The following is a 26,310-nucleotide window of genomic DNA, read 5'->3' on the forward strand; positions in this document are numbered from 1 at the left end:
TCGTGTTATGACTTTAAATAGGGCATTTGAGTTTGAAAACCCTTGAATATGGCTTAATTAAAACATTACTGCAAAGAGTGAACCACATTTCAACCACAGTGATGTAAAACCCAGTTTTTGCTGCCAAGGGTGCCATGAAAAGAGTATTAGATTTATGGAGCAATTACTTGCACCCAACTGCCTTTCGCTTAAACAAAAATGAAAAGTGATTCAGTCGGTTTGTCCAATTTTAAAATTTAGTGTGACAAAAGTTAGTCTTGTCACTGAGTGCATAAACTGGTAAAGTTTAACGGCTTCCTGACTTAGACTGCTTTAAAAAAAACATCTCTTAATCTTCTATGTTCTCTGAGATATCTGAAGATTTTGGGCCCAAACTGACTGCATTTGGAACTTTTCATTATTTCAACCAAGTTGACGAAATAAAAAGTTCCAAAGAAAATTAATTATGGTGTTTATTTTGAGATGTGCCAGATGTTTTGTTTTTTTCTTGCAACATTGACCCATGTTCCAGATACAAGGAGGATACAGATGATTGGTGGAAACTGTACAACACAACCAGTACTCACCAGAATTCCCACAGCTCCTTTGGTGTTACTCATCCTGCTGAACTTGGGTCATTTTGTCTGACCAGCTGCCCGTCTTGTCCTTTTAACTTTTAAGAGGTTCTTTAAATTCCCACACATTTGTTCCCAAGGACAAACATTCTGCTTCTCAAGAACGGCTGTACTGGCTGTAACGGTTGTACACATTATTCATAGATATTATTTTCCCTTATTAAAACTACTTTAGTCTGAAGTATTCAAATTAAATTAATAGTTGGAGGATTTTAACCCTTTAAAAGTTGATCTTTTCAGCTAACTCCACTTTAATTAAAACATCTGTTACCCTAAAGTACATTTGAAAACTTTTGTTGCACACACCTTTATCACATCAACAGTGACACTTGCAAGGCACCCATGCAGAAAACAGTAAAATAAAAGTGAAACGTGACTGGAAGCTTTGAATGGGGGAAAATCAAGCGCCATCTGGTGGACAAACGTTCAAACTCCAGCTAGTGGTCCATAATGAAATCTTCCATTGTTAAATGTGGTATCAAAAATTACAAATTCAATGGGACCATTTTTTATCCTTAGGAAGTAATGTATTGTTTTCGTGCAGCTAAGCGATTTTAGGCTTCAGAATAATTTTACTTGATATACCAGACATCAAAGGTTACAGTTTCCTGATCATCCTGTTGTAGGTGGCACCAAACCTCCTTGTTTCATGTTGGCATTAAATACACAGCTCAAAAAAATAAAGGGAACACTCAAATAACACATCCTAGATCTGAATGAATGAAATATTCTCATTGAATACTTTGTTCTGTACAAAGTTAAAATTGCTGACAACAAAATCAGACAAAAATCATCAATGGAAATCAAATTTATTAACCAACGGAGGCCTGGATTTGGAGTCACACACAAAATTAAAGTGGAAAAACACACTACAGGCTGATCCAACTTTGATGTAATGTCCTTAAAACAAGTCAAAATGAGGCTCAGTATTGTGTATTGTCTCCACGTGTCTGTATGACCTCCCTACAACACCTGGACATGCTCCTGATGAGATGACGGATGGTCTCCTGAGGGATCTCCTCCCAGACCTGGACTAAAGCATCCACCAACTCCTAGACAGAATGTGGTGCAACATGACGTTGGTGGATGGAGCGAGACATGATGTCCCAGATGTGCTCAATCGGATTCAGGTCTGGGGAACAGGTGGACCAGTCCATAGCTTCAATGTCTTCATCTTGTAGGAACTGCTGAAACACTCCAGCCACATGAGGTCTACCATTGTCCTGCATTAGGAGGAACCCAGGGCCAACCGCACCAGAATAAGGTCTCACAAGGGGTCTGAGGATCTCATCTTGGTACCTAATGGCAGTCAGACTACCTCTGGCGAGCACATGGAGGGCCATGCAGCCCTCCAAAGAAATGCCACCCCACACCATTACTGACCCACTACCAAACTGGTCATGCTGAAGGATGTTGCCGGCAGCAGATCGCTCTCCACGGTGTCTCCAGACTCTGTCACGTCTGTCACATGTGCTCAGTGTGAACCTGCTTTCATCTGAAGAGCACAGGGCGCCAGTGGCGACTTTGCCAATCCTAGTGTTCTCTGGCAAATGTCAAGCGTCCTGCACGGTGTTGGGCTGTGAGCACAACCCCCATTTGTGGACGTCGGGCCCTCATACCATCCTCATGGAGTCGGTTTCCAACCGTTTGTGCAGACACATGCACATTTGTGGCCTGCTGGAGGTCATTTTGCAGGGCTCTGGCAGTGCTCCTCCTGTTCCTCCTTGCACAAAAGCAGAGGTAGCGGTCCTGCTGCTGGGTTGTTGTCCTCCTACGGCCTCCTCCACGTCTCCTGGTGTACTGGCCTGTCTCCTGGTAGCGCCTCCAGGCTCTGGACACTACGCTGACAGACACAGCAAACCTTCTTGCCACAGCTCGCATTGATGTGCCATCCTGGATGAGCTGCACTACCTGAGCCACTTGTGTGGGTTGTAGAGTCCGTCTCATGCTACCACGAGTGTGAAAGCACCACCAACATTCAAAAGTGACCAAAACATCAGCCAGAAAGCATCAGTACTGAGAAGTGGTCTGTGGTCCCCACCTGCAGAACCACTCCTTTATTGAGTGTCTTGCTAATCGCCAAAGATTTCCCCCTGTTGTCTATTCCATTTGAACAACAGCTGTGAAATTAATTGTCAATCAGTGTTGCTTCCTAAGTGGACAGTTTGATTTCACAGAAGTTTGATTTACTTGGAGTTATATTGTGTTGTTTAAGTGTTCCCTTTATTTTGTTGAGCAGTGTATATAACTTTCTTTTTACACAAATGCAACAAACGTTGTACCCATACTTTCTGGAGGAGTTCTTCAGCAGTTGCCTTAAATGACCCCTGCTAAACTCATGTCAAATAACTCAGACTACATTGTTCATTTTACTGGTTGTGCCAAAAACAAACAGCTAACAAACAAAAGGAAAACCAGGCAGACAAATTCCTTGATCATTTCCAGGCTATCCTACTCTTTATTTGTTGCAAATTACAGTACCAGGGAACTATTCCTCGGAGCACGCAGAAGGAATATTTACAGAGGCGCACATTTAGCATACCTTCACAGAAACAAAAGGAGCAAAACAAAAAAAAAAAAATTAAAACAGAAATCTTCAGTCACAGACAGAGGCATTCAAGTAGTAGTACTGTTATACAGGATGTATTTGTAGTATTTTTTTTTCACTTTTTTCTGTCTCTTTAACCCCAGTTAAACCCAGTTAGCATACGCGTAGTATTTATGCTAGTATGACGTGTGATACTAGTAAACATACTTTTTTTTTTTTTTGGTAATCATTTTGTTTTTATTTAACTGGGTGTTCAAGGTTGGGGTAAAGTGGTCAAATCCGGTGGAGGGAAGCAACATGTTCATGAATGCAAAATTACAGCAAGCAGGAGACGAGGAGAAAGGCTACATGACTCGACCCTCCTTAGGTGCTACTGAATTCTTCCCCAACCCTCTCTGTTTATGTGTCAAGATACGCAGCCCAGAGACGAGAGACAGGAAACAACAGAAATATCCAGACAGCGAGAGGAAGGGGGGGAAAAAAACTGAGTTATTGCCTCTGAGGATGGCTCATCACAACTACATCAACGTTTGGCTTTGGTAACACAACCAACACTGTGAGCAATACTGAATCTCTACTGTAGTCTCTATGTACAGTATACGAGGCCCTCTTTCTGCCTCATCAGTCCACGCGTGTGCCTGTGATTAAAACATCTATCAAAATAAACACCTGTCTATAGTGTATCTCCAGCTGAGGACAACGTAATCCTTACAATTAAAGTCTGTATAAAACATGAAGTGTGCGATGAAAACGGGGGCGATGAGGAGGCTCGGCTAGCGGGACGTTCAACAGCACCAAGGGGAGAGTCACAACATCGAGGGAGGGGGTGATGGAGGAGACAAGGCGAAGGTGTATGAAAGCAAAGGCACTCCAAACTATAGTTACACTATACATGACTAGTTCTTGTTACAATAATACAGCTGATATCTACTGTACTGTACAGGTAAGATTGGACTTATGGCTGGATAAAGCTGATCCTCGTCGTCGTCTAACAATATCCATGAACAACATCAGTTCTGCCCTGATTCTTTTTTTTCTTTCCCAACTCTTTGTTTTTGCTCATAAACAGTACGTGGGTCAGCATATATACATACACTGAACACATGGGGAAAAAAAAATAATCATAACATGAAAAACAAGATACAAGACATACAAGTCAGAATTTTGGTGAGGAGCATTTATACTGTATATACAAATTCAGCTTTTTTCCTTTTCTTTTTTAAATGTAGTGAGTGTTCTTGGTAAATAAAGACAATCGGATTGTACCGAGCAGCTCTCTATGCACTTTGCTGCGAGGATGAAAGGTGGGTAACATTTTAAAGAGCGCCGCTGGCGCTCGCCGAGAAGACGACACCAAAACCCTGTGATCATCTGGAAGAGAGAGGCGGATGCGGACAGGAGAACTGGTTCGTCGAGACGCTGCACTGTCACACGGTTACGGACAGAGTCCAAGGCAAAAAGGAATAAAGCGGGTGCTCTACATCCACCTACAGCCTTAATACACACAACATAGGAGAGGAGAGAAGCTGGACTCCAGCAAGAACGGAAACAACAAATAAAGTATCAACTTATCTAAATCTGTCTTTAGGCAGCAGCAAATATTGCCGCTACTCTGCCAGATATGAGCTCACCATAAATGATTTCAGAACCGCTGTAGTTAATATACATTATATCTATATATACTTTTTATACATAAAGAAAAGTAATATATAAAGTGTGTGTATGCTTGTTTGTACTGTATGTATATATAATACAAGCACAGGAGCAGATACATGTCACATCCATCGCACACCCCCACTAAAACACTGCCCAGGAGTACAAAATAGAAAGAAAATAAAAACCATGGTTAAAAACAGGCGGCTAACGAACTGAATGCAACCCGAGGCAAAGGAAATAAACCGTCCGATTCACCAAGCTTTTTCCAACAAACACCACCATCATTATCATCATTATCATCATTATCATCATCGTGTGCGAGAGGATGTGGGTGTGTCTGAGTGTGTGTCTGCGTGAGCCTCATGCTTTGTCTGCGGAGGTGAAAGGGCGTGGCAGCCCCCCTTTTCCGGTTGATCCTACTGTACTCAGGTCATGCATTAAAGGAGGAACCAGAGGAGGAGGAGGAGGAGGGGGGAGGATGCAGAGATGTAGTACAATACGGGGCGGTGGGGGCAGTCAGGAGGGGCTGAGGGGAACAGCAAAAAACTTTTTTTTTTTTTTTACAGATTGTCCTCTTACAAACATTAGGAGGATAGCATTAAGTATACATGTACAGTATACTTGTAGTCGTCAACGCCTCGGCCCCTACGCTTCCCTGTTAGAAGAGCACGGAGAGGTGGAGGAGAGCTCGGACAGCTGGGGATCAGAGATGGAGGTCAGGGGGGCTGGGTTCTTGTGGTCATGTCTCAGGGCTGTTGTGTCGCTGTTGAGCCCCGGGCCGCTTCAGCGTCGCTGCGCCGCTGCCAGGAGCAGAGCTGATCGCAGCTCACCCCCTGGCCAGGGGGCGCAATGGAGAGGCTGTGGGTCGGGGCAGACCGGGGCGGGGGGCAAGTGGGGTCGCAGGCTCAGGAGGTGGCATTGGAGGCCGAGGCAGACGCGGTGGTGGTGCAGGGACCTCGCTCTGTGCTGCTGCCGTCTGTGTGAGGGAAGAAAGTTGGTGAATGTTAGTTTGGAGATCAATAGACAAAAACAAGCGTAGACATTTATGTTTAGTTGATTATTTCTTGGAGGCAAAAATGCTTCTTGGCAATGGAGAAGGACTTCTTTGGTTCCGGTTTGAAAGACTTGCCAAACAGCTCGTTCTGCTAATAACTCTTGTTTGGTTTTATTTAAGCACAACAGCCTGGAGCTTCCTCCTCATGCTGGACACCAGAGTAGTCACACACTGCTGTGGGATGGCATCCCATTGCTTCTCTGCCATTTTTCAACAAGTCAGTCAGTGTGGTTGTGTCTGATCCCATTAGTGTTCAATGGTGATGAGGTTAGGACTGCAGGAAGGCCATTCCATTTTCCCCTCTCCCAAATTTCTGATAAACCCCGCTCCGTGGGACGATCATCGGCATTTTGCAGGATAGCTTGGTCCCTGAGAGGGGAGATATGGGATCGCCACTGCTTGCACAGGGAGATGCTGCACCACACCATCATACTTCCTCCACCACAACATATTTGCCGTCGGCAAAGAGGATTTGGGTAGTGTTTAATGGAAACAAACCAGATACTCAACTCTGCTGATAAACCTTTACAAATGAGGCGCTAGTAAAACTGAAACAAACAGGCTTTCCAACAGTATAAGATTTAAGGCTAAGAAGTATTGTTACAACAACAAAATAATTTATCAAACACAGACCTAATCCTAATTAATTAGCTTTTTAATTGAACATTTGCTACCAGTAACTAATCTTGTTTACCAATGTTTAGCCTCTGCTTATTTAACGCCCCTTGTAAGTGGTAAACCTGTCAGAGCAGATATTCTGCTTTAATGAAATTATATACTTTTGGTTCATTTTTATTCCATGTTTAAATAAAAACAAAAAGAGAACTGAGGCATAAACTGAAAATTAGGATTGTAGCTCATAGAAATGATATAAGCATTAACTCTGGGATTTCTAAAGGGAAAAATATACTGGGGTCATCAAGAGTCAATTTAGGTGTTTTAATAAATAGATTGCAAAAAGCTCTAAGGAAGGATTTATAGGGCCTTTAAAAAAGATCTGTTCACTTTCACCACAGTCTAAAATCTACACAGGTGCGTCTCAATGAATTACACCATCTTTTAAAAGTTAATTTATTTTTGTGATTCAAAGCAAAGAGGTCAAAGTTCCCAGAAGTCTAACCTGTGGTGGCAGACGCGTTGGTTGGTGTCGAGGCGACAGCCTGGCTGCGGGCGTGAGCAGGGATGAGTATGGAGGCCAGAGAGGGATTACTAGATAGCTCTGAAAGATAACGAACAGAAGTTATCAGGTCATGCTGCTGCACAGCTTCACTAAACCCTGGAGACAGACACTCAGAGCTGTCAAAAGGGAGCATTTCCACAAGACTGGAACAGACTGGAAATATGGAAGATGCTTGAGATGATGTGCAGATGATATGATCCAGATGTCTGGATATCTCAGTTGCTCTTTTACAACACGTTGAGAGTGGTGCATTAGGCTCACTTTGTCCATGCCGCATGTATGCTCAAAATCTGCATTTTTCAAATCTCCAATTTCCATTATTTCAGGAGTTCTTGGTTGTCTTTAAAATAATTTATCCAATATAAATTCAAAGGTTCACTGTTGATTTATGGCTGATATTTCCCCAGACTTTACATCTACAGGGGTTGGACAATGAAACTGAAACACCTGGTTTTAGACCACAATAATTTATTAGTATGGTGTAGGGCCTCCTTTTGCGGCCAATACAGCGTCAACTCGTCTTGGGAATGACATATACAAGTCCTGCACAGTGGTCAGAGGGATTTTAAGCCATTCTTCTTGCAGGATAGTGGCCAGGTCACTACGTGATACTGGTGGAGGAAAACGTTTCCTGACTCGCTCCTCCAAAACACCCCAAAGTGGCTCAATAATATTTAGATCTGGTGACTGTGCAGACCATGGGAGATGTTCAACTTCACTTTCATGTTCATCAAACCAATTTTTCACCAGTCTTGCTGTGTGTATTGGTGCATTGTCATCCTGATACATGGCACCGCCTTCAGGATACAATGTTTGAACCATTGGATGCACATGGTCCTCAAGAATGGTTCGGTAGTCCTTGGCAGTGACGCGCCCATCTAGCACAAGTATTGGGCCAAGGGAATGCCATGATATGGCAGCCCAAACCATCACTGATCCACCCCCATGCTTCACTCTGGGCATGCAACAGTCTGGGTGGTACGCTTCTTTGGGGCTTCTCCACACCGTAACTCTCCCGGATGTGGGGAAAACAGTAAAGGTGGACTCATCAGAGAACAATACATGTTTCACATTGTCCACAGCCCAAGTTTTGCGCTCCTTGCACCATTGAAACCGACGTTTGGCATTGGCATGAGTGACCAAAGGTTTGGCTATAGCAGCCCGGTCGTGTATATTGACCCTGTGGAGCTCCCGACGGACAGTTCTGGTGGAAACAGGAGAGTTGAGGTGCATATTTAATTCTGCCGGGATTTGGGCAGCCGTGGTTTTATGTTTTTTGGATACAATCTGGGTTAGCACCCGAACATCCCTTTCAGACAGCTTCCTCTTGCGTCCACAGTTAATCCTGTTGGATGTGGTTCGTCCTTCTTGGTGGTATGCTGACATTACCCTGGATACCGTGGCTCTTGATACATCACAAAGACTTGCTGTCTTGGTCACAGATGCGCCAGCAAGACGTGCACCAACAATTTGTCCTCTTTTGAACTCTGGTATGTCACCCATAATGTTGTGTGCATTTCAATATTTTGAGCAAAACTGTGCTCTTACCCTGATAATTGAACCTTCACACTCTGCTCTTACTGGTGCAATGTGCAATCAATGAAGACTGGCTACCAGGCTGGTCCAATTTAGCCATGAAACCTCCCACACTAAAATGACAGGTGTTTCAATTTCATTGTCCAACCCCTGTAAATTGTTCTTGTTACAATCATTTAAATAAAAGGAAATTAGCCAAACAACTGCCTTAAATTCTGTTTACAATATTAAGAAAAATCTGTAAAATAAAAGGGTCAATTTTTCACCCTCAATTGACCAGCTTGTGTTTGTGGCGCGTACCCTGGGTGGTGAAGTTGAAGAGTGAGGGTTTCTCTCTTCCGTTGGGTAGCTTGATGTTGGGGTCACGCAGCTCATCAAAGAAGGAGTGTGCGCAGGCCTCGAGAGGGGTGAGGCGTGCCGTGGGCGTGTACTCCAGCAAGCGAGAGCAGAGGGCGATGGCCTCCGGAGGTGTACGAGGTCGGAAGACCTGGACAGCAGTCAGAGACAGTACCAACGTGTTAAGATTTTTCATTCCTTTCATGCCATTAACACACATCTGGAAGCACACAGACGGTTAAGGTAAAACTAGAGAGTAGCAACTTACGATTTGTCAGTGATATTTAGGGAAGGCTTGGCAATGTTTCAAAAATACTTTTACTGTGGGTCGACAGGACCCTCAGGGGGCCTTAGAGTTGGGTTCCTACACAACTTTCATGTAGAAATTCATACTCTACTAGACGTAGCTTTTCTCAGCTCCTTACATCCAATTTAAAATATAAAAATACTAAAGTTCAGCATTAATTTATGGCTGATATTATTACAATGGTCAGGCTTTATAAGTGGAACCTGTAAAAAAAATAAAAAAGGAAGGAAGGATCAGAAAGAAAGAAAGGAAAGATCAGAAAGTAAGGATGGACGGATGGATGGACAGACAGAAGGAAGGAAGGATGGAGGGAAGGATCAAGAAGCAAGCAAGAAAGTATTGAAAAATCAGAAAGAAAGAAAGAAAGAAAGATCAGAAAGAAGGATGGGAAGGAAAAAAGGAAACAACATTTAAAAAATGGGATATAGTATAAAGTCTGCAAATACAAATATTTTCCCGTTCTCTATTTTCTTTCACCATACTTATCCAGACCTGGAAAATACTAAAATCACATTCCATGATTTTCAGACGTATTTAGACTGCAGAACAGAAAGGCCATTAGCTGCCTGCTGATTGGAGGCTAAATTTATAACAAAAAGCTTCATGTGAGGAATCCCCTCACTGCCTCTTATATTTATTGTCCTGGTCTATCTAAGAGATGAAAGTAAAGAGTGAATCAGTCTTGGAGCAGTTCACATCTATGCTCTAAACAGGAACTACAGGGGTTGGACAATGAAACTGAAACACCTGGTTTTAGACCACAATAATTTATTAGTATGGTGTAGGGCCTCCTTTTGCAGCCAATACAGCGTCAATTTGTCTAGGGAATGACATATACAAGTCCTGCACAGTGGTCAGAGGGATTTTAAGCCATTCTTCTTGCAGGATAGTGACCAGGTCACTACGTGATACTGGAGGAGGAAAACGTTTCCTGACTCGTTCCTCCAAAACACCCCAAAGTGGCTCAATAATATTTAGATCTGGTGACTGTGCAGGCCATGGGAGATGTTCAACTTCACTTTCATGTTCATCAAACCAATCTTTCACCAGTCTTGCTGTGTGTATTGGTGCATTGTCATCCTGATACACGGCACCGCCTTCAGGATACAATGTTTGAACCATTGGATGCACATGGTCCTCAAGAATGGTTCGGTAGTCCTTGGCAGTGGCCCATCTAGCACAAGTATTGGGCCAAGGGAATGCCATGATATGGCAGCTCAAACCATCACTGATCCACCCCCATGCTTCACTCTGGGCATGCAACAGTCTGGGTGGTACGCTTCTTTGGTTCTTCTCCACACCGTAACTCTCCTGGATGTGGGGAAAACAGTAAAGGTGGACTCATCAGAGAACAATACATGTTTCACATTGTCCACAGCCCAAGATTTGTGCTCCTTGCACCATTGAAACCAACGTTTGGCATTGGCATGAGTGACCAAAGGTTTGGCTATAGCAGTCCGGCCCTGTATATTGACCCTGTGGAGCTCCCGACGGACAGTTCTGGTGGAAACAGGAGAGTTGAGGAGCACATTTAATTCTGCCGGGATTTGGGCAGCCGTGGTTTTATGTTTTTTGGATACAATCCGGGTTAGCACCTGAACATCTCTTTCAGACAGCTTCCTCTTGCGTCCACAGTTAATCCTGTTGGATGTGGTTCGTCCTTCTTGGTGGTATGCTGACATTACCCTGGATACCGTGGCTCTTGATACATCACAAAGACTTGCTGTCTTGGTCACAGATGCGCCAGCAAGACGTGCACCAACAATTTGTCCTCTTTTGAACTCTGGTATGTCACCCATAATGTTGTGTGCATTTCAATATTTTGAGCAAAACTGTGCTCTTACCCTGATAATTGAACCTTCATACTCTGCTCTTACTGGTGCAATGTGCAATCAATGAAGACTGGCTACCAGGCTGGTCCAATTTAGCCATGAAACCTCTCAGAATAAAATGACAGGTGTTTCAGTTTCATTGTCCAACCCCTGTAAATGGAAACCATCTTAATAAAGGGTTTGCTGAACCAACACATGCTTTACACTTTGATCAGAAATATCAACACCTTTCTTCCTCCAGGCTGCTGTTAGTGGCCAATAATAATAATAATAATAATAATGACATGAAGAAAATATTAAGCTAAAATATTTTTAGTTAAATGAGAACAGAACATCAAGTTATTATAACAGGATATTTTTTTTCAATTAACATGAAATGGAGTACAGAGCAGAGAGTCTTGAATCATCCCTTATTTCTTTTAATTTTAGGTCCAGACGACAGCCTTATTAATCAGGTCTGCTAAGTGTCTTTAAAGGTTTTTTCTCTGAACATTAGACACATTTCAGCTTATCGTTTGCCAAGTACCTGACCATTTTCAAGGAAATGGGTTTTTCATGTTTAATAAGTGACCTCACTCTGATCTATTAGTTCTTCACAGGGTTAATAACAATTTTCATTTAAACTTGTTTCACACTAAAAATTTCACCCTTTTCTGTCAGTGTTTAGAGAAATGTTTATGCCAAAGTATTTATCTGTAATGGGAATGGCACATCTCTGAACCAAGTAAACCAATACCGATCATTAACTTGGCTCAGATATGCTTAACATTTTCCTTTTTGTAGCACATGTTTCGCTTGGGAAGGTGATGCTGTGAAATGCAGAAATAACCAAAATATATAAATAATAAAGCATTTAAAACAAACGGGACAGGAGTTCAAAAGTTCATAGAATTCTGATTGCAAAAACCTTGATGAGATTTTTAAGACTGGAAATGTTTTAAAAAAGGCAGAAATCCACTTTGGGAGCTTCTTAGACCAGTCGTCAAGTTCAGCACCAGGAACGATGAATCTGCAGTGGGTTTAAATTTGAGATTATTCACAAGTAGAAAACAGAAGAGGAAAGAAACAACAGCTTTTGTTTTTCTAAAGTAAACACCAGTTTATCTTTATTCTATTTTTTAAACAACAATCTTATCTTTCTTAATGATGACCTTATTTTTTTTAACTGAAACCGGGAGATAATTTTTTTAAATGACTTACATTATATCTGCATTAAAAGAATATGCCACATTTATACAATGTTTTACATGGTGTTTCACTTCACACATTTAAGGCCTATTAACACATGTAGCAAGTAGGGATGGGTACCTTTCACTTTTGAACCGATACGGTACCAATGCCCAGTACCTGGGAATCGGTATCGGTATTCAACGGTACCAGTTTTTGGAACTTCTATGCGTGTTATTGTGGTTATAAATGTTAATTCTTTTAATAATAAAATCTCAAATTTTTTCAGTGTAACATATTTATTTCTCAATATATAAACTTTAATGAATGTATCATAACAACATCCAGTTGTTTCAAACATTTCTTCTCCCATGTTGCTGGCTGCAGACGACGAATCGCTAACGGATGCAGGCGTGCTACCGGTGCCGAATCTGATGATCCGGTGATCTGAGGCCGACGAAAATTGTGCACTCTTCACCAGGTGCTTCCTCAGATGAGAAGTATTCCCGCCGCTGAGCCTGCACTTCGCGTCACAAGTATTGCAGCGAGCGTAACCTGCATCGCATACTTTTGAGCGCTTTCTATCAGCTATGTTTGCTTTGTTGACGGTACCAGCAGCTACCGACGTCATTACGCTCTTGTGCCTGCGATGCTGTGTTCATGTTCGTCTAGGAACAAACATTTTTTTCTATACTTTGCCGTTTTCAATATTTATGCAGACCTGGAAAAGACTAGGACCAAACACCAACCTCCCCAGATTTTCAAGTTTAAAGCTAAAAGATTTGATACTGGAGCTGAGAGATGCATCTTCCCTTAGCTGATCATCTACTACATAGGAGGACGTCAGTGAATTGTACCTTGTTGATGCTAAATACTATTTTACATTTTTTTTCAAACAGTTTTCTACTTGATATTCTTTATAGATTTCACAAATAAAGGCGTCATGAGTCTTTAAAAGCAAACTTTCCTGAACATTAGAGAAAGAGCAGCATAGCCCCCCAGAAAAACTCTAAAAGCCTTTTAAAAAGTCTGAGGAAACATTTTTTGAACACTTAAAAGAAAGTCTTGTCTCATTGAAGCTAAAATGCATTTGGGACGACTCAAGACTTTTTGCTCAATACAGTCAAGGTTCTGCAAAATGCTGTATACGTGATGCCAAAAACAGCCAAAACTGAGCAAGACAACAGAGAAGCAGGCTTAATATCAAAGCACAAACATTCACCTGCCACTTTATTAGGTACACCTGTGTGATTGCTTTTTAACACAAATAGCAATTGAGCCAGTCACATGGCAGCAACTTAATGCATTGAGAGATCTAGGTGTGGTGAAGAAGACTAAACTGAGCATCAAAATGGGGACAATAAGGGATTTAAGTGACTTTGAACATGGCATGGTTGTATAATCTCCTGGGATTTTCACACACAACTATCTCTCTGGTTTATAGACTGTTACAACCAAGGTAGGTAGAATACCATTTCTGAATGGACAACACATAAAACCTTGAAGCAGATGAGCTACAGCAGCAGTGGACCACGGAGGCTACATTGCACACAGGCGCACAAAACGGGGCAAGACCAGATTGGAAAAATGTTGCCTGGTTTGATGAGTCACAAAATTCAGATTTTGTAGTAAACAACATGAAAACATGGATCCATCCTGCTTTGTATCAATGGTTTAGGTTTGTGGTGTAATGGTGAATGGGATATTTCCATGCCACAATTTGGGTGCTTTTTATTCACACTGCTGGTCCAGTTCAGATTGGTAAAAGTGGTCCGATTTGCCTTCACACAGAGTTTTTTAAACCAGCCCAAACAAAGTCAGACAGTTGCAATGGATTGTTTCGGGAGCAGTACTGCTCCAGTCCTGATTGAGAAGAAAAAAAAGCCAGAAGAAGAAAGTCCATCTAATCTGGATTTCTGTTGCTACTTTGGTGTTCAAATGTAGTTGTGCGCCTCCACCTCTTCACTACTTGACGTAGTCCAACAAGACATTTTCAAACTCTTTCGTCTTTGGATTTGCGCTCTTACTTTGTTCTTCCTCTTCTTCTACTCAAATGAGGTGCTCTAACGTTACATTATCTCCTCCTGCTTTTGGTACGCTGGTCTGGCATGCATTCACATTGCAACAAATTGCTCTGGGGTCCGGATAAACTGTGCCGAGACCAGCAGTTGTAATCGTGCCAGGGTCCATTTAAGGGTCCGGAATAGGTCCACACTGGCTAATCTTCTCCAGAAACTGGACTCTGGCACAAGACAAAGCATTGCGATTGTTTGGTGTGAAGGCGCTGTTAACAAAATAAGCATCATGTGAACCCAACAGCCATCCCTTTATGGCCACAGTTTACCCACGCTCTGATGCCTACTTCCAGCTGGTTAATGGAACAGGACACAAACCATTTTATCTCAAACTGGTTTCTTGAACAGGATAATGAGTTGACTGTTGACCTCCATAGTCACCAGATCTCATTCCATCAGAGCACCTATAGAATGTGGTTAACAGGAGATCAGCATCATGGATGCACTGCTGAGAAATCAGCATAAAACTGTCATCCTATTAAAGCAGCTCTGAAGGGAAAAGAGGGATTGGACCCAGAACTAGCAAGGTGTACCTAATAAAGAGGCAAGTGAGTTAATGTATCACACAACCTGATGCATAAATGGTGCTTAACATGCAATGATAAAAACACAAGATCAGTGAACCAACAACTAAATAAAAAAAGGAGTTTCTGAACTCCAAACAGCTAAAAGTGGAGCTATTAAATCAGCATGCAGCTCCGACAGATGGATGTTAGATGACCTGATGGCAAAACAAAAATGATGGGAAATGGCAGCAGAAGAACGTAGAAGTAAAAGTGCTGCTGTACCTGCTGACTCACCTTAGTCCAAGGGTGGGCCTTGATCTGGGGGAATTTGAACTCAGTGTAGTTGGGGTTCATCTCGCGGATCTGTTCTCGGGTTGGAGTACCAAGAACCTGAAAAGACGTGGAGAAGCATTAACCTCAACAACATTTAGTCCTGAAATCTAAGTTACACTTGCTAAGGCACAGTGAGTCCAGTACATCAGGCTCCTTGTTACCTTAATAATTTCCACAAGCTGATCCACCCCACTGTCACCAGGGAAGATTGGTTGTCCTAACAACAGCTCTGCCAGTACACAGCCAGCTGACCACACATCTGCAGGAGTAGACGGGTCAACAAAAAGACAAGACGGGTCAGACGCTGCAACACATTTCCTCTACAGAGCCCGATCTCAGAGACCGGCTGTGACATCTGGGGTAGCCCTACCTATGCTGGAGGTGTAGTCAGTGGCACCGAAGATGAGCTCTGGGGCCCGATAGTAGCGAGAGCAGATATAGGACACATTGGGTTCTCCACGGACCAGCTGTTTCGCACTGCACACAGAATAAAAGCACATCATGATTAACACCTTCTGCCAAAAGAAAAGAAAGCTGAAACCAGTGTGATTTATATAGATGCGTGATAACCCTGCTGTAACCGATCTAAAACGGTTGCATCAGAAGGACATAGTAATAAAGAATTAGGAGTAAAACAGCTATTAATATCATTCAAATAGATTTACTTTACTTTTTAGAGTGCCAGAAATATTATGCACCAGATGTAATGGTGTGAACGCCTTCCAATAAGGTCCACTTCTGTCTCGTCAGTCCACAGAATATTTTCCTGAAACACTCTTGGGGAATGCTGAAAGTGAGACGGGCCTTTGTGGTGTTATTTGTTTTAAACGGTCAGCGTGGGTTTCGCCATGAATGCCCCACGGATCTTAACAGACAAGTGAGGCCTGCTTTGAATGTTCTTCTGGGTTCTTTTGTGACTTCCTGGATGAATGCCTATTTTTGGTTAGGCCGACCACTCCTGGGAAGCTTCACTGCTGTTCCATGTTTTCTCCATATGTTGACAAGAGCTCCCACTGTGAAAAGCCTTAGAAACTGTGTTTTACCATATTTCAGAATGATAGATGTCAATGACTGTTTCTCAATAGGAAGGTTTCACTATTTTTCTTAAGATAAATTTGAGTTGTCCCATAGGAATCAACATGGATAACTTCCGATCAGAAGTTGATGAAGCAGAGTAAGAAAAATGCTTTTTCCCCCCCAGGTTCTGATGGTCCTAAGGGAACACTGAAGGAGATAAAGTCCTGGACTGCCTAAGCGACATGTAGGTGGATAAATTAGGGTGTGAGAAGCCCAAGGATAGCTTTTTAGATGTAAACATACCAATGTGTGAGTCTACGGGTTGATAAAGATGGCCAGTTTGCACGAGAATATAAAGTGCAGTCATGAGTGAGAAATTTATACCCTGTTATGAACCATAGTGCTCCATGACAGACAGCATATGCTCTCTGGTCATCTTTTTTGTATTTATTTGATGATCTGAAACACTTAGGTGTGACAAGAAGGCAAAAACAGAAGAAAGGGGCAACAACTTTTCCACATCACAGTAACAGGCAGCATTTTGCTATTTCTACACATAGATTTAAGCATTTCATATTTTGAACTAAAACAAAAAACAACTTTTATCTTTGATGCATGATTAAAATGTGAAACACTACTAGTTTTGGATATTGACCTGAGAATTTGGGATTTTATCATTTTAACTGAGGAAAATGTAAAGAAACCCTTCAGGAGACAACAGTATTTTATACTCTACAGGCGTATTCAGGTGTGGAAAACAGTAAAAAAGCCCAGCTAATTCTTGCCCACATCAGCCTTGGTGGTTTTACTGTCCCAGAATATCGTGCATCTTTATTTGTTAGGTTTTCACATACATTTGCTGCAGCTTGTGGCTGTTAAGAAAATGTTTTTTAAATTAAATTGACGCCGGCAATTCAAACAGGCCGACGCAGCTCGTCTCGGTATGTACTTACACAGAGCAGGGCGGCGCGGTGTACTCAGCTGAGTGACAACAGCACTGTTGATCAGTGCAGCGTGCTGCACCCATCGACCCCCCACTTCACACATAAATGCCAATATGGGTCTGGGACTGCCTCCGTTGCTGACTCAGTGGCATAAAACAGGCAGATCAATTTAAACCCCAACACCGTCTCTGCAGTTTAACATGCTGCAGATGTGCTGCAATCAGATGTAGACTGAAAGTCTTGTGATTAAATTGTCTGGAGCCATTTTTTTACACAAGTAAACAAATAGCTAGATGAAGCCTTTTTAAAGCCTTTTTTATTTAAAAGGATTTGCTGACGCATTTATAACCCAAAATAGGCGTGCTGGGTCTCACCTGCCAAAATCGCAGAGCTTGAGCACGGCCGTCTCCGGGTCGAGCAGCAGGTTCTGGGGTTTGATGTCCCGGTGGCAGATCCCAAACGAGTGGATGTAGGCCAGGCTCCGGAACAGCTGGTACATGTACAACTACACAGGGAAGGAGATGCAGAGACAGGTTAAAACTGCAGAACAAGCAGACACCTGTCATTACAAGGCTCATAGCAGGGGGAGAAAAGCACACAGGTCATGTCAGGTCAAGCGCAGGACATTTTATCACCCAGTGACACTGTCTTTATAAAAAGGAACAAACCGGTGCAGAGGAGAGATGCAACCAGACACGTTTCATCAACTGTAAAGTTGAAAGTGTTGAATCAATATGTAACAACTGATGTGGATGACAGGGAAATAAATTCAAACTGATTTGTGTAGATTTTATTAGTTTTAATGGAAAGAACAGATTAAAAAGGCAAACCTTAGTTAAAACAGATGAGATGGATCCAACTTTTGCTGATTTTGTTGTCTTTAAGTTCTGACCTTAGCCATATTTTCTGTTACACAAATTATTTAGATAAAATAAGATTAAGTTCAAGAGAAACAAGTAAACTATGGTACACACGGAAAGTACTTACAAACGAAGTTTTGTTTCCAGAACCTTGAATCTAAGAACTGATTATGTACATTGCTGTCCTTGTTGTATGTATTTTATCTGTATTTGTATTTTTAACTGTGCTTTCTGGTTTATGTAAAATAATTTTTCACACTGTTACAGACCCTAGAAAATTCTAGAAAAGTTTGTTCTGTGTCTAGGTATTGAAATTGATAGACAAACACACACGGCTATACAGCCCTCTGTCTTATTCTGAGTTAACCAACAGATAATTTTAGAGAAAATCCTTTATTTTGTATTTAAACTCCATTATCAAAATGTTTTTTGGGAACTGAGATAGATTCAAAACTTGTGCAACACCAAACGTCATCTAGGCTTGAAATACATTACAATCATATGGTTCAAAACAAAGGAGATCATAGCAGTAAAAGTGCATTAATGCGAAGAATAAAGGAATATTAGCAGATTATTGAAAAATAACAGCTGGGGTTTAGGATCTTCCCTTTAGAGTCTCTGAATTTGAGCAAAGTGCGCCTCGTCTTGCTTTGATAATCCTGAAAACACCACCTCCGTTATATATATACCTTAACATAAACCATGGGCAGCGTCTGTTTGGCTCGGCTGTAGTGTCTGGCCACTCGGTAGACGGTCTCAGGAACGTAGTCCAAAACCAGATTCAAATACACCTCGTCCTTCTGTTAAGGAGAAGGAAAAACAAGGAAACTTCGGTTAAAACTCATGATGTCTAAATAAATCAGAAAACCAAACAGGCAAATATTAAAAATCTATATTAACAATGTAAAATCCCACCCAGGCATTTCTCAGTTGCCTATTAAAATCTTCAGTGTGTTATCTGTTTCTGCTGCCAGTCAGAAGCTGATCTAAAAGATTTTCACATCCTAAATGGGAATCCATTGTATCTCCCCGGAGGGCAGGAAACACCAAACCGTGCGTCACAGCAGCCTGAGCTTCATCAGCGGTGGTGAACAACGATATCATTTGCTTGTTAAGTGGTTTGAACGAAGCAAGCGTTGGAGGGCGGTGGGAGTACAGGGAGGGGGTTGGGGGGTGCACACGTCACTGTACGTGAAGGTTCACCATCCAGTTGTTGTTGGACTTCCTATTTCCTCTCAGTGCAACATCTGAGCTGGCCAAAACCAAGCCATTAGACAATTGATGGAGACTAATAAATGAAAACTACCCTTCAGTCTGAAATGTAACAGTAGGTGATAGAACAGCAGGGGTGTCTATTTTCCTACTTAACTGCTTACTCTTTAATGGTTTTCTATATCCTTATGTCTCCTAACAGCACTGAAAGGAAGATATCCGTCTGCTTTATATTCATCCTGAGCATCAGCTCCCTGCATGTCTTTCAACCACTTAGTAAGACCCCTGACCAGCCCCCAGCCTGGATCTGCGGTACACGTCTGTCAGCTCGGTGTACTGCTGTGAAATAACTGGCATCTCATGCTGACAGCCAGATAATTAATCAATTTTGTTGGTCGATACAACAACCACGACTGTCACGATTCCTCTGAGGTTGGAAACAACTTCAGCTTCATATATATATATGAAGCTGAAGTTGTTTCCAACCTATATATACACACACTAGCTTATTTACATTGAAATTACTCAATTTGGGTTGTAACATTTTTGCGCAGCACATTTATTGTGGGTAACAATGCACATTTCAAGCTAAATAATTGCAGAAATTAGTACACAAATATCATTCTCTTCTGCTGAAAACGAACCACTTAATAAAATTTACCATCATTTGGCCAGGGGTGACCCCGGACAAACTCCCATTCCTAAATGAGTTAGGGGAGAAATTAAAGAACGGTCCTATTTCAGACATTTTTGCAGTTTGCTTTAAACATAACACTCTCAGACGAATGCTTTTGTTCAGTTGATGGACAAACGTTCAACTCCGCTGTAAGAGTTAAACCTCGGCTGAGCAGGTAGCATCAGACAAATGAATCAAAAGCTGCAGTGACCAATAAGTTCTCCGCCACAGTTCTTTCATTGTGAACATCATCGCAAAGCTTGGGAAAAGTTGTTGTTGGGAACAATCCATGTGTGATGGATTACGTCCACATATTAATTAATCCCACATTATTCTGTGTTTTTAAATGGACCCCGGAAGTCATTAGGGGAAAAAGGTGTCACCAGCGAATTAGTTTTTTGTAAATTACAGTATTTTTTAATGCCAGTTTGACTATGGAGCTGTCAAAACATCATGAATACTGTCGGGTAATATGAGTCACATGGCTTTTCGAAATGTCACAACATTCTGCAGGTAAAAGATAACAGGAAAACAACGTGGGAAAACTCTTAGGAAAGGCTCCTAGAACCTGAAATAGAGTATCTGATTTTCAGTGAGTACTCCTATAATACACTGATGGATCTGTGGAAAGAAAGATCAATCTATAGAGATGCTAACATGTGATCTACGTAGCTCAAAGGAATCTAACACTGCTGTCTCTGTATTGGACACCACATGTTTCTCCCCTATGTGATTACTAGACAGAGCTGTGGGTTAAATGGTGAGTGAATGGACTGAAGTGCCCAAGAACTCAGACATATCTAGAGACAAGACAACCTGTAGATGAAATAAACATTTTCTACAATCATGTTCACTCCCTGGCAGTCAGCATGTTTCCTCTCCAAGCATGTATGCATGTCTGGGGAGCCTGTTCCGCCATCTGCTAGTGCCATCAATGCTATATTTAGCCTAGCAACAGCAATGACTCACTTCCTGTCTTGCAAAGCCACTTCCTTGGCTTCTTCCCAGAGGGATTGCCATGCAAAGCCCTGATTGGCTCCTTGTTCACTCCCAGCTAAATAACAATGCATCTAATTTTGGGGGGAAAAATGCCTGCAGCCACCTGAACAACTGGGTAAGTTTTCTATCAATAACTATCTCCAACTACACTTTCCTAAAGGCAGGATGGAATCTGTGTGGCCGATAGTACACAGCTTGCACAGCTTATTTCAGCAGTTGTGGTTGTGCTCACTGACACCTTCGATAAGTCAGCCCTCAGGGAGCACACTGAAATCCATAGGATTAGAAAAATGAGCACAGCAGCACATGTTAATGAGTGTGAGATCATGAGGACAGACGATGAATGAGTCGACACGTTGTGTCTAAGTATAAGTTACTAAACATGTGCAGAGGACACTGCCATTAACTCGTCTCTTAGTGTCTAGAAGTTAATCCTGTGCCTACCCTACCAGCTCGATAGACCTCACTGATTAACCCGAGGCAGTGCTGCTCAGCCACATTCTGTCTATTAACATCTGAATACATGTCTGGAATAAAGGCTGACAGGGCTGTGGCCATCGGAAACCCCACATTTCAAGACATCTCTTCATTTAAAATAACTAGTTGTGAAAACAGTTGCATGATAGCGGAGGTGGCTTGGGTCTGGCAATCGGAAGGCTGCAGATTCCTCCCGCCACATATACAAATGTCCATGGGCAAGGCAATATTTACAGTTAACCCCAAACGTATTAATAGCCCAGGTAGATTTAGGCTTAAAGTATTTTTAAACATTTTACCAACCTGATTCTTTTGACTGGAGGTCATATGAACATTTCTGAGTAGCCCCACCAAAGTCTGGACTTGAATCAGACAGAAAATCAGTGGATGGAGCTAAATATCAGGGTGATGTCAAGGAGGCCTGCCAACCTCATACCGTTGGAGCTCATCACCAAAGATAAAATAATCTTATAATAATAATCTTATGTGTTAAAATAATTGTGCAACCATGTAAAAAGAGGGTCAGTCATTATTAAAAAAATGGGTTTGGTTTGCTGTAATGCCAATAAATATTTTTCTAACAATTGCTGAGAAAGTATAAATAATTTGTTTTCCCTCTTCATGTAAGTTTACCCCCGACACAGCGTCTCTGTTGATCCCACAGATTTTAATACTGCTTCATAGCTGATCTGTTCAGCTTCTGTTTCACATAGAAAGTCCTCCTGGATGAGAGCTTCTCAGTTTTGTGTGTCTGTTCTGTCTTTTCAAACCCCCAGTCTGTCGCAGCAGATTGTCGCAAATGCTGACCAAGCTTCTTTGAGGGATTGCTGCAAAGTTAACAATTCAATGCAATAAACTGTCCAGATTGGCAACTTGCTTGTTCAGAAGAAATGATTGCTACAAAGTTGATACAATCCGCTTCGTTAACTTAGAAATGTTGGCCGAATGAAAATAGTTTTAAAGCATGCCGGGGGTATGAATAATTTCACACAGACGTTGGTTCATACTTTATCACCTCTACATGCAGCTCTTACAGGTCACTAAATCCGATGGTTTTATTGTATGTTTTCTTGTAAGTAAAAACATACAAGAAAACCATCAACTAATCCATTCTGGCCAACAATATTACGTTTATTTTATGATGCTCCATGAATTGCATTAATATTCTGTAGATGTATTTTCTAGGTGTCGGCGGGTCTAATCTGGTGTGTAATAAGCACATTACTATCCCCACTCTTTATGAGTCAGTTTGATTTTGGTCCTTTGACAAAAATTCTTGCATAGCTGATAATCCAATTGGAAAATAAAAAAAATGAGCTTTCACTAGTGGTGAGCAGCGTGACATTAGATGGGGAAGGATTAGAATGTGCTGACAATCTGCCAAGGCAGCGACACTATAAGATCTATATAAGTCTATAAGGTACATTCTAGGCATGGATGGTCTATGCTCTTGCTTGCATACATTTTCCTCCACTTCATTTCCTCTTGTAGTATGAATAAAATGGCTACTGTTTTTTTTTTATGTGTTTCTGTCTCTTTCCATCTTTCAATCTTTTTACATTGTCTATCTATCATCTATCCATCCATCCATCATGTATCTAATTGCCAAGCTCAGTTTTATAGAGCTGGGGAATTTCTTTCACCTCTGACAGCCAAGCCAGGTCAAAAACTTTTATTCGGTGGTGACTGGACTTTAGCTGCGCGTCAGAGGCAGGGCATGAAACATTTGGCTATTTTGTGTACTTGTACCTTCACCATAGGTACCAGGAGTAGGAGAGTTAGCCCTGCTGCTGCTCAGCAGAGCGTTGTGCAGGTGAACAACAATGACACCGCTGCTCTAGTCTTTCCCACCTGTAGTTGTTTTATTGTGCCTTTTGGTTGATAAAAGCAAGGTGTATTTGCACCTGGGTCATAATAAAGCATCACACATCCAAGAATTATCTCTAACTGAGGATATTTACTCATCATCTTGGAAATAAAATATAAAAATGTTCCCATGTACCCCCTGCAATGTGTTCTCATACCACTAGGGGTATGTGTACCCCTGGTTAGGACTCACTGCTCTAGCTCCAGCAGCCATAAGTACAGCGGGTCAGATTTTTTAGAACTACCATTACAGTGCCTGGTTCTAGGGTGAAGTCATACTCCGCAAGAAACAGGTTTTGCCTAATCCTGTTAGACAAGCATCTGTTTTATGGCATCAAGACATATCTTTCCACCATAAGTGGGAAACAACAGAGTTGCTCTCTCGCCACAGTAAATTGGTATACATACAGATACTTAATAATGTAATCCATGTCGTGATTTTCATAAGGGGCTGGCTAGACATGTTGCCGCTAGGTGGGGTAGGGAAAACACTGAACATGTTTGCCAATTCTGTCAATAATTCCCAAGTTGGCAAAATTGTGCCTAAATGCTCTATTTTGTTGTTAATCAGAATTTTTATTTTAAAGGTATTGAGAAAAAAAATCCCCGAGTCTCAGAAACAAGAATTGTCGCCAGTCATTGAGTGGTGCCAACGTTTTGTGTCGTGGTATAGACAATAATGGGGTAAAACATTTAAAAAAAAACACTGTCTGCAACGTGCCACTGGATGCAAAAAGATGTTTAATTGCAATTTAACACTACATTTAATTTTCAAATAACAGCTTTGCCACAAATAATTTGGGATGAGCACAAGCAACACACAGACCTGGTGAGACTTAGGAGAAATGTTCCTCCAGCTGTGGGAACTTTCCTTAATCAAACTGATTCCTAAATCTAAAACTTACTTTTTATTGTTTCATAAAAATCTGATCCCTTCTACCTAAAACAGGCTGGTAAAAATCTTTCCATTGTGCACTTTTGTACGTGAGAGAATTGAGATGTGTGACTGTAAGCAGACTAAGTGGAGGGCAACTGTTCCACTTTAATGCTGCATTGAAAACTCTTTTTCTCAAGAGGTTAAAGTCAAGCAACTATTTGCTTACAGCCCACACTGTTTGGAACAGTGGCCTTCGTTTTAATTGTATTATACAAGAGGTTAAAGGGTAAAAGCTGAAGCACACCGTGTCCCTCGGGAACGCCACATGTCAGCAATTGCATAAGACTACCTGTGCAGATAATGACAGCTGTGGCAGTGGTGTCTGACACTTGATTCTCTGAAAGATGCATCCAGTGTGAAGTCTCACTTCAGGATTCGTACAACACCTACACTTCATGTTATTTCTTCTCAGGGTCTTCTTATTAAAGAGCCCATCCATCCATCAGCCTGTCTGTAAGTTTCCATCTATCCTCTAAGCTGTGACTTCACCTTTTGTCCACTCCACTAGCCCTCCCTTGCTTATTTCTGCCCCCACTCTAGGCTCTATGGGTGGTAAATCCCCATACCAACAACATGGTGCCAGTCTCCATAATTAGCCAAGTGATACAATGAAGGGGGAGAAGGGGGAAATAAATGAGGACAGGAAAAGCAACACGGCACAACTGCATTTAAACGGATGAGGGTGAAATTAATTTGAGAGAAAAAGGAACAAATTTAGTGTCACAGTAAAACTAAACTTAAGATGTTGGCGGATTGTATCTGACATACAGTACATCCATAAAGTATTCACAGCACTGCACTTTTTCTACATTTGGTTATGTTACAGCCTTATTCCAAATGGTATCACATTAATCTTTTCTGAAAATACCACACACAATACCCCATTATGTCATTGTGAAAGAAGAATTTATTTGAGATTGTACAAAAAGAAAAATAAGAAATGTCATTTACATAAGTATTCACAGCCTCTGCCATGAAGCTCCAAATTGAGCTGAGGTGCATACTGCTTTTACAGATCATCCTTGAGATGTTTCTACAGCTTAAATGGAGTCCACCTGTGGTAAATTCAGTTAACTGGACATGATTAGGAAAGGCTGTTTATGTAAGGTCTCCCAGTGGACAGTGCCTGTCAGAGCGCAAACACCAGGCATGAAGTCAAAGGAATTGTCTGTAGATCTCTGAGACAGGATTGTCTTGAGACACAAATCTGGGGGAAGGAGGATACATTAATAATGAAGTTTGGAACCACTAGGACTCTTCCTAGAGCTGGCCCGCCATCTAAACTGAGCGATCAGTGGAGGAGGGCCTTAGCCAGGGAGGGACCAAGAACCCCCTGGTCACTCTGTCAGAGCTCCAGCGTTCCTCTGAGGAGAGATCCACCAATCAGGCCTGTATGGTAGAGTGACCAGATGAAAGCCACTCCTTTAAAAAAGGCACATGGCAGCCCATCTGGAGTTCCCAAAAGGCACCTGAAGGACTCTCTGGTCTGACTAAACAAATACTGTACTCTGGTGTGAATGCCAGACTTCATGTTTGAAGGAAACCAGGTACCAATTATCACCAGACCATAACCATCCCTGTAGTGAAGCATGGTGGTGGCAGCATCATGCTATGGTGATGTTTTTCAGCAGCAGGAACTGGCAGTATAGTCAGGATAGAGGGAAAGATGAATACAGTGATGTACAGAAATATCCTGGATGAAAACATGCTCCAGAGTGCTCTTGGCCTCATACTTGGGCGACGGTTCATTTTTCAGCAGGACAATGACCCAAAGCAGATGGCCTAGACCTCAAAGGATGCTTCAGAACCACTCTCTGAATGCCCTGGAGTGCCCAAGCCAGAGTCCAGACTTGAATCTGACTTAACATCTCTGCAGAGGTCTGAAACTGCCTGTGCATATCCAACCTGATGGAGCTGGAGATGTACTGTGCAGGAGAATATGCGAAACTGCCTGAAGATATGTGTGCTAATCTTGTGGAATCATATTCAAAAAGCTTCGAGGCTGTAATTGCTGCCAAAAATGGATCCAAGTATTAGGCAAAGGCTAAGAATACTTACGTAAATGTGATTTCTTAGTTTTCTATTTGTAATAAATTTGCAACAATCTCAAACGTTGTCATGATTGGGTATTATGTGTAGAATTTTAAGAAAAGAGATGAATTTGATACCATTTGGAAT

The 26,310-nt window shown here is 41.8% G+C and overlaps 1 protein-coding gene across 2 annotated transcripts in view; it reads right to left on the reverse strand.

Annotated features, from left to right (window-relative positions):
* Positions 1-3,041: 3,041 nt before the first annotated feature.
* The window catches only part of gsk3ba (glycogen synthase kinase 3 beta, genome duplicate a), a 47,387-nt gene continuing 24,118 nt past the window's right edge, over positions 3,042-26,310 (reverse strand). Inside the window, exons 4-11 of one of the 2 annotated variants that reach the window (XM_047370302.1) lie at positions 18,655-18,765; positions 17,480-17,610; positions 15,515-15,621; positions 15,306-15,403; positions 15,094-15,201; positions 8,889-9,075; positions 6,993-7,091; positions 3,042-5,794 (exon numbers count right to left, since the gene is read on the reverse strand). In XM_047370302.1, the coding sequence (XP_047226258.1) occupies positions 5,724-5,794; positions 6,993-7,091; positions 8,889-9,075; positions 15,094-15,201; positions 15,306-15,403; positions 15,515-15,621; positions 17,480-17,610; positions 18,655-18,765 (912 nt within the window). In that variant the 3' untranslated portion in view covers positions 3,042-5,723. The remainder of the gene's footprint in view (positions 5,795-6,992; positions 7,092-8,888; positions 9,076-15,093; positions 15,202-15,305; positions 15,404-15,514; positions 15,622-17,479; positions 17,611-18,654; positions 18,766-26,310) is intronic. The other variant, XM_047370303.1, reaches the window with a different exon arrangement.

Source organism: Girardinichthys multiradiatus, chromosome 7 (genome assembly GCF_021462225.1).
Source record: "Girardinichthys multiradiatus isolate DD_20200921_A chromosome 7, DD_fGirMul_XY1, whole genome shotgun sequence".
Classification (NCBI taxonomy): Eukaryota; Metazoa; Chordata; class Actinopteri; order Cyprinodontiformes; family Goodeidae; genus Girardinichthys; species Girardinichthys multiradiatus.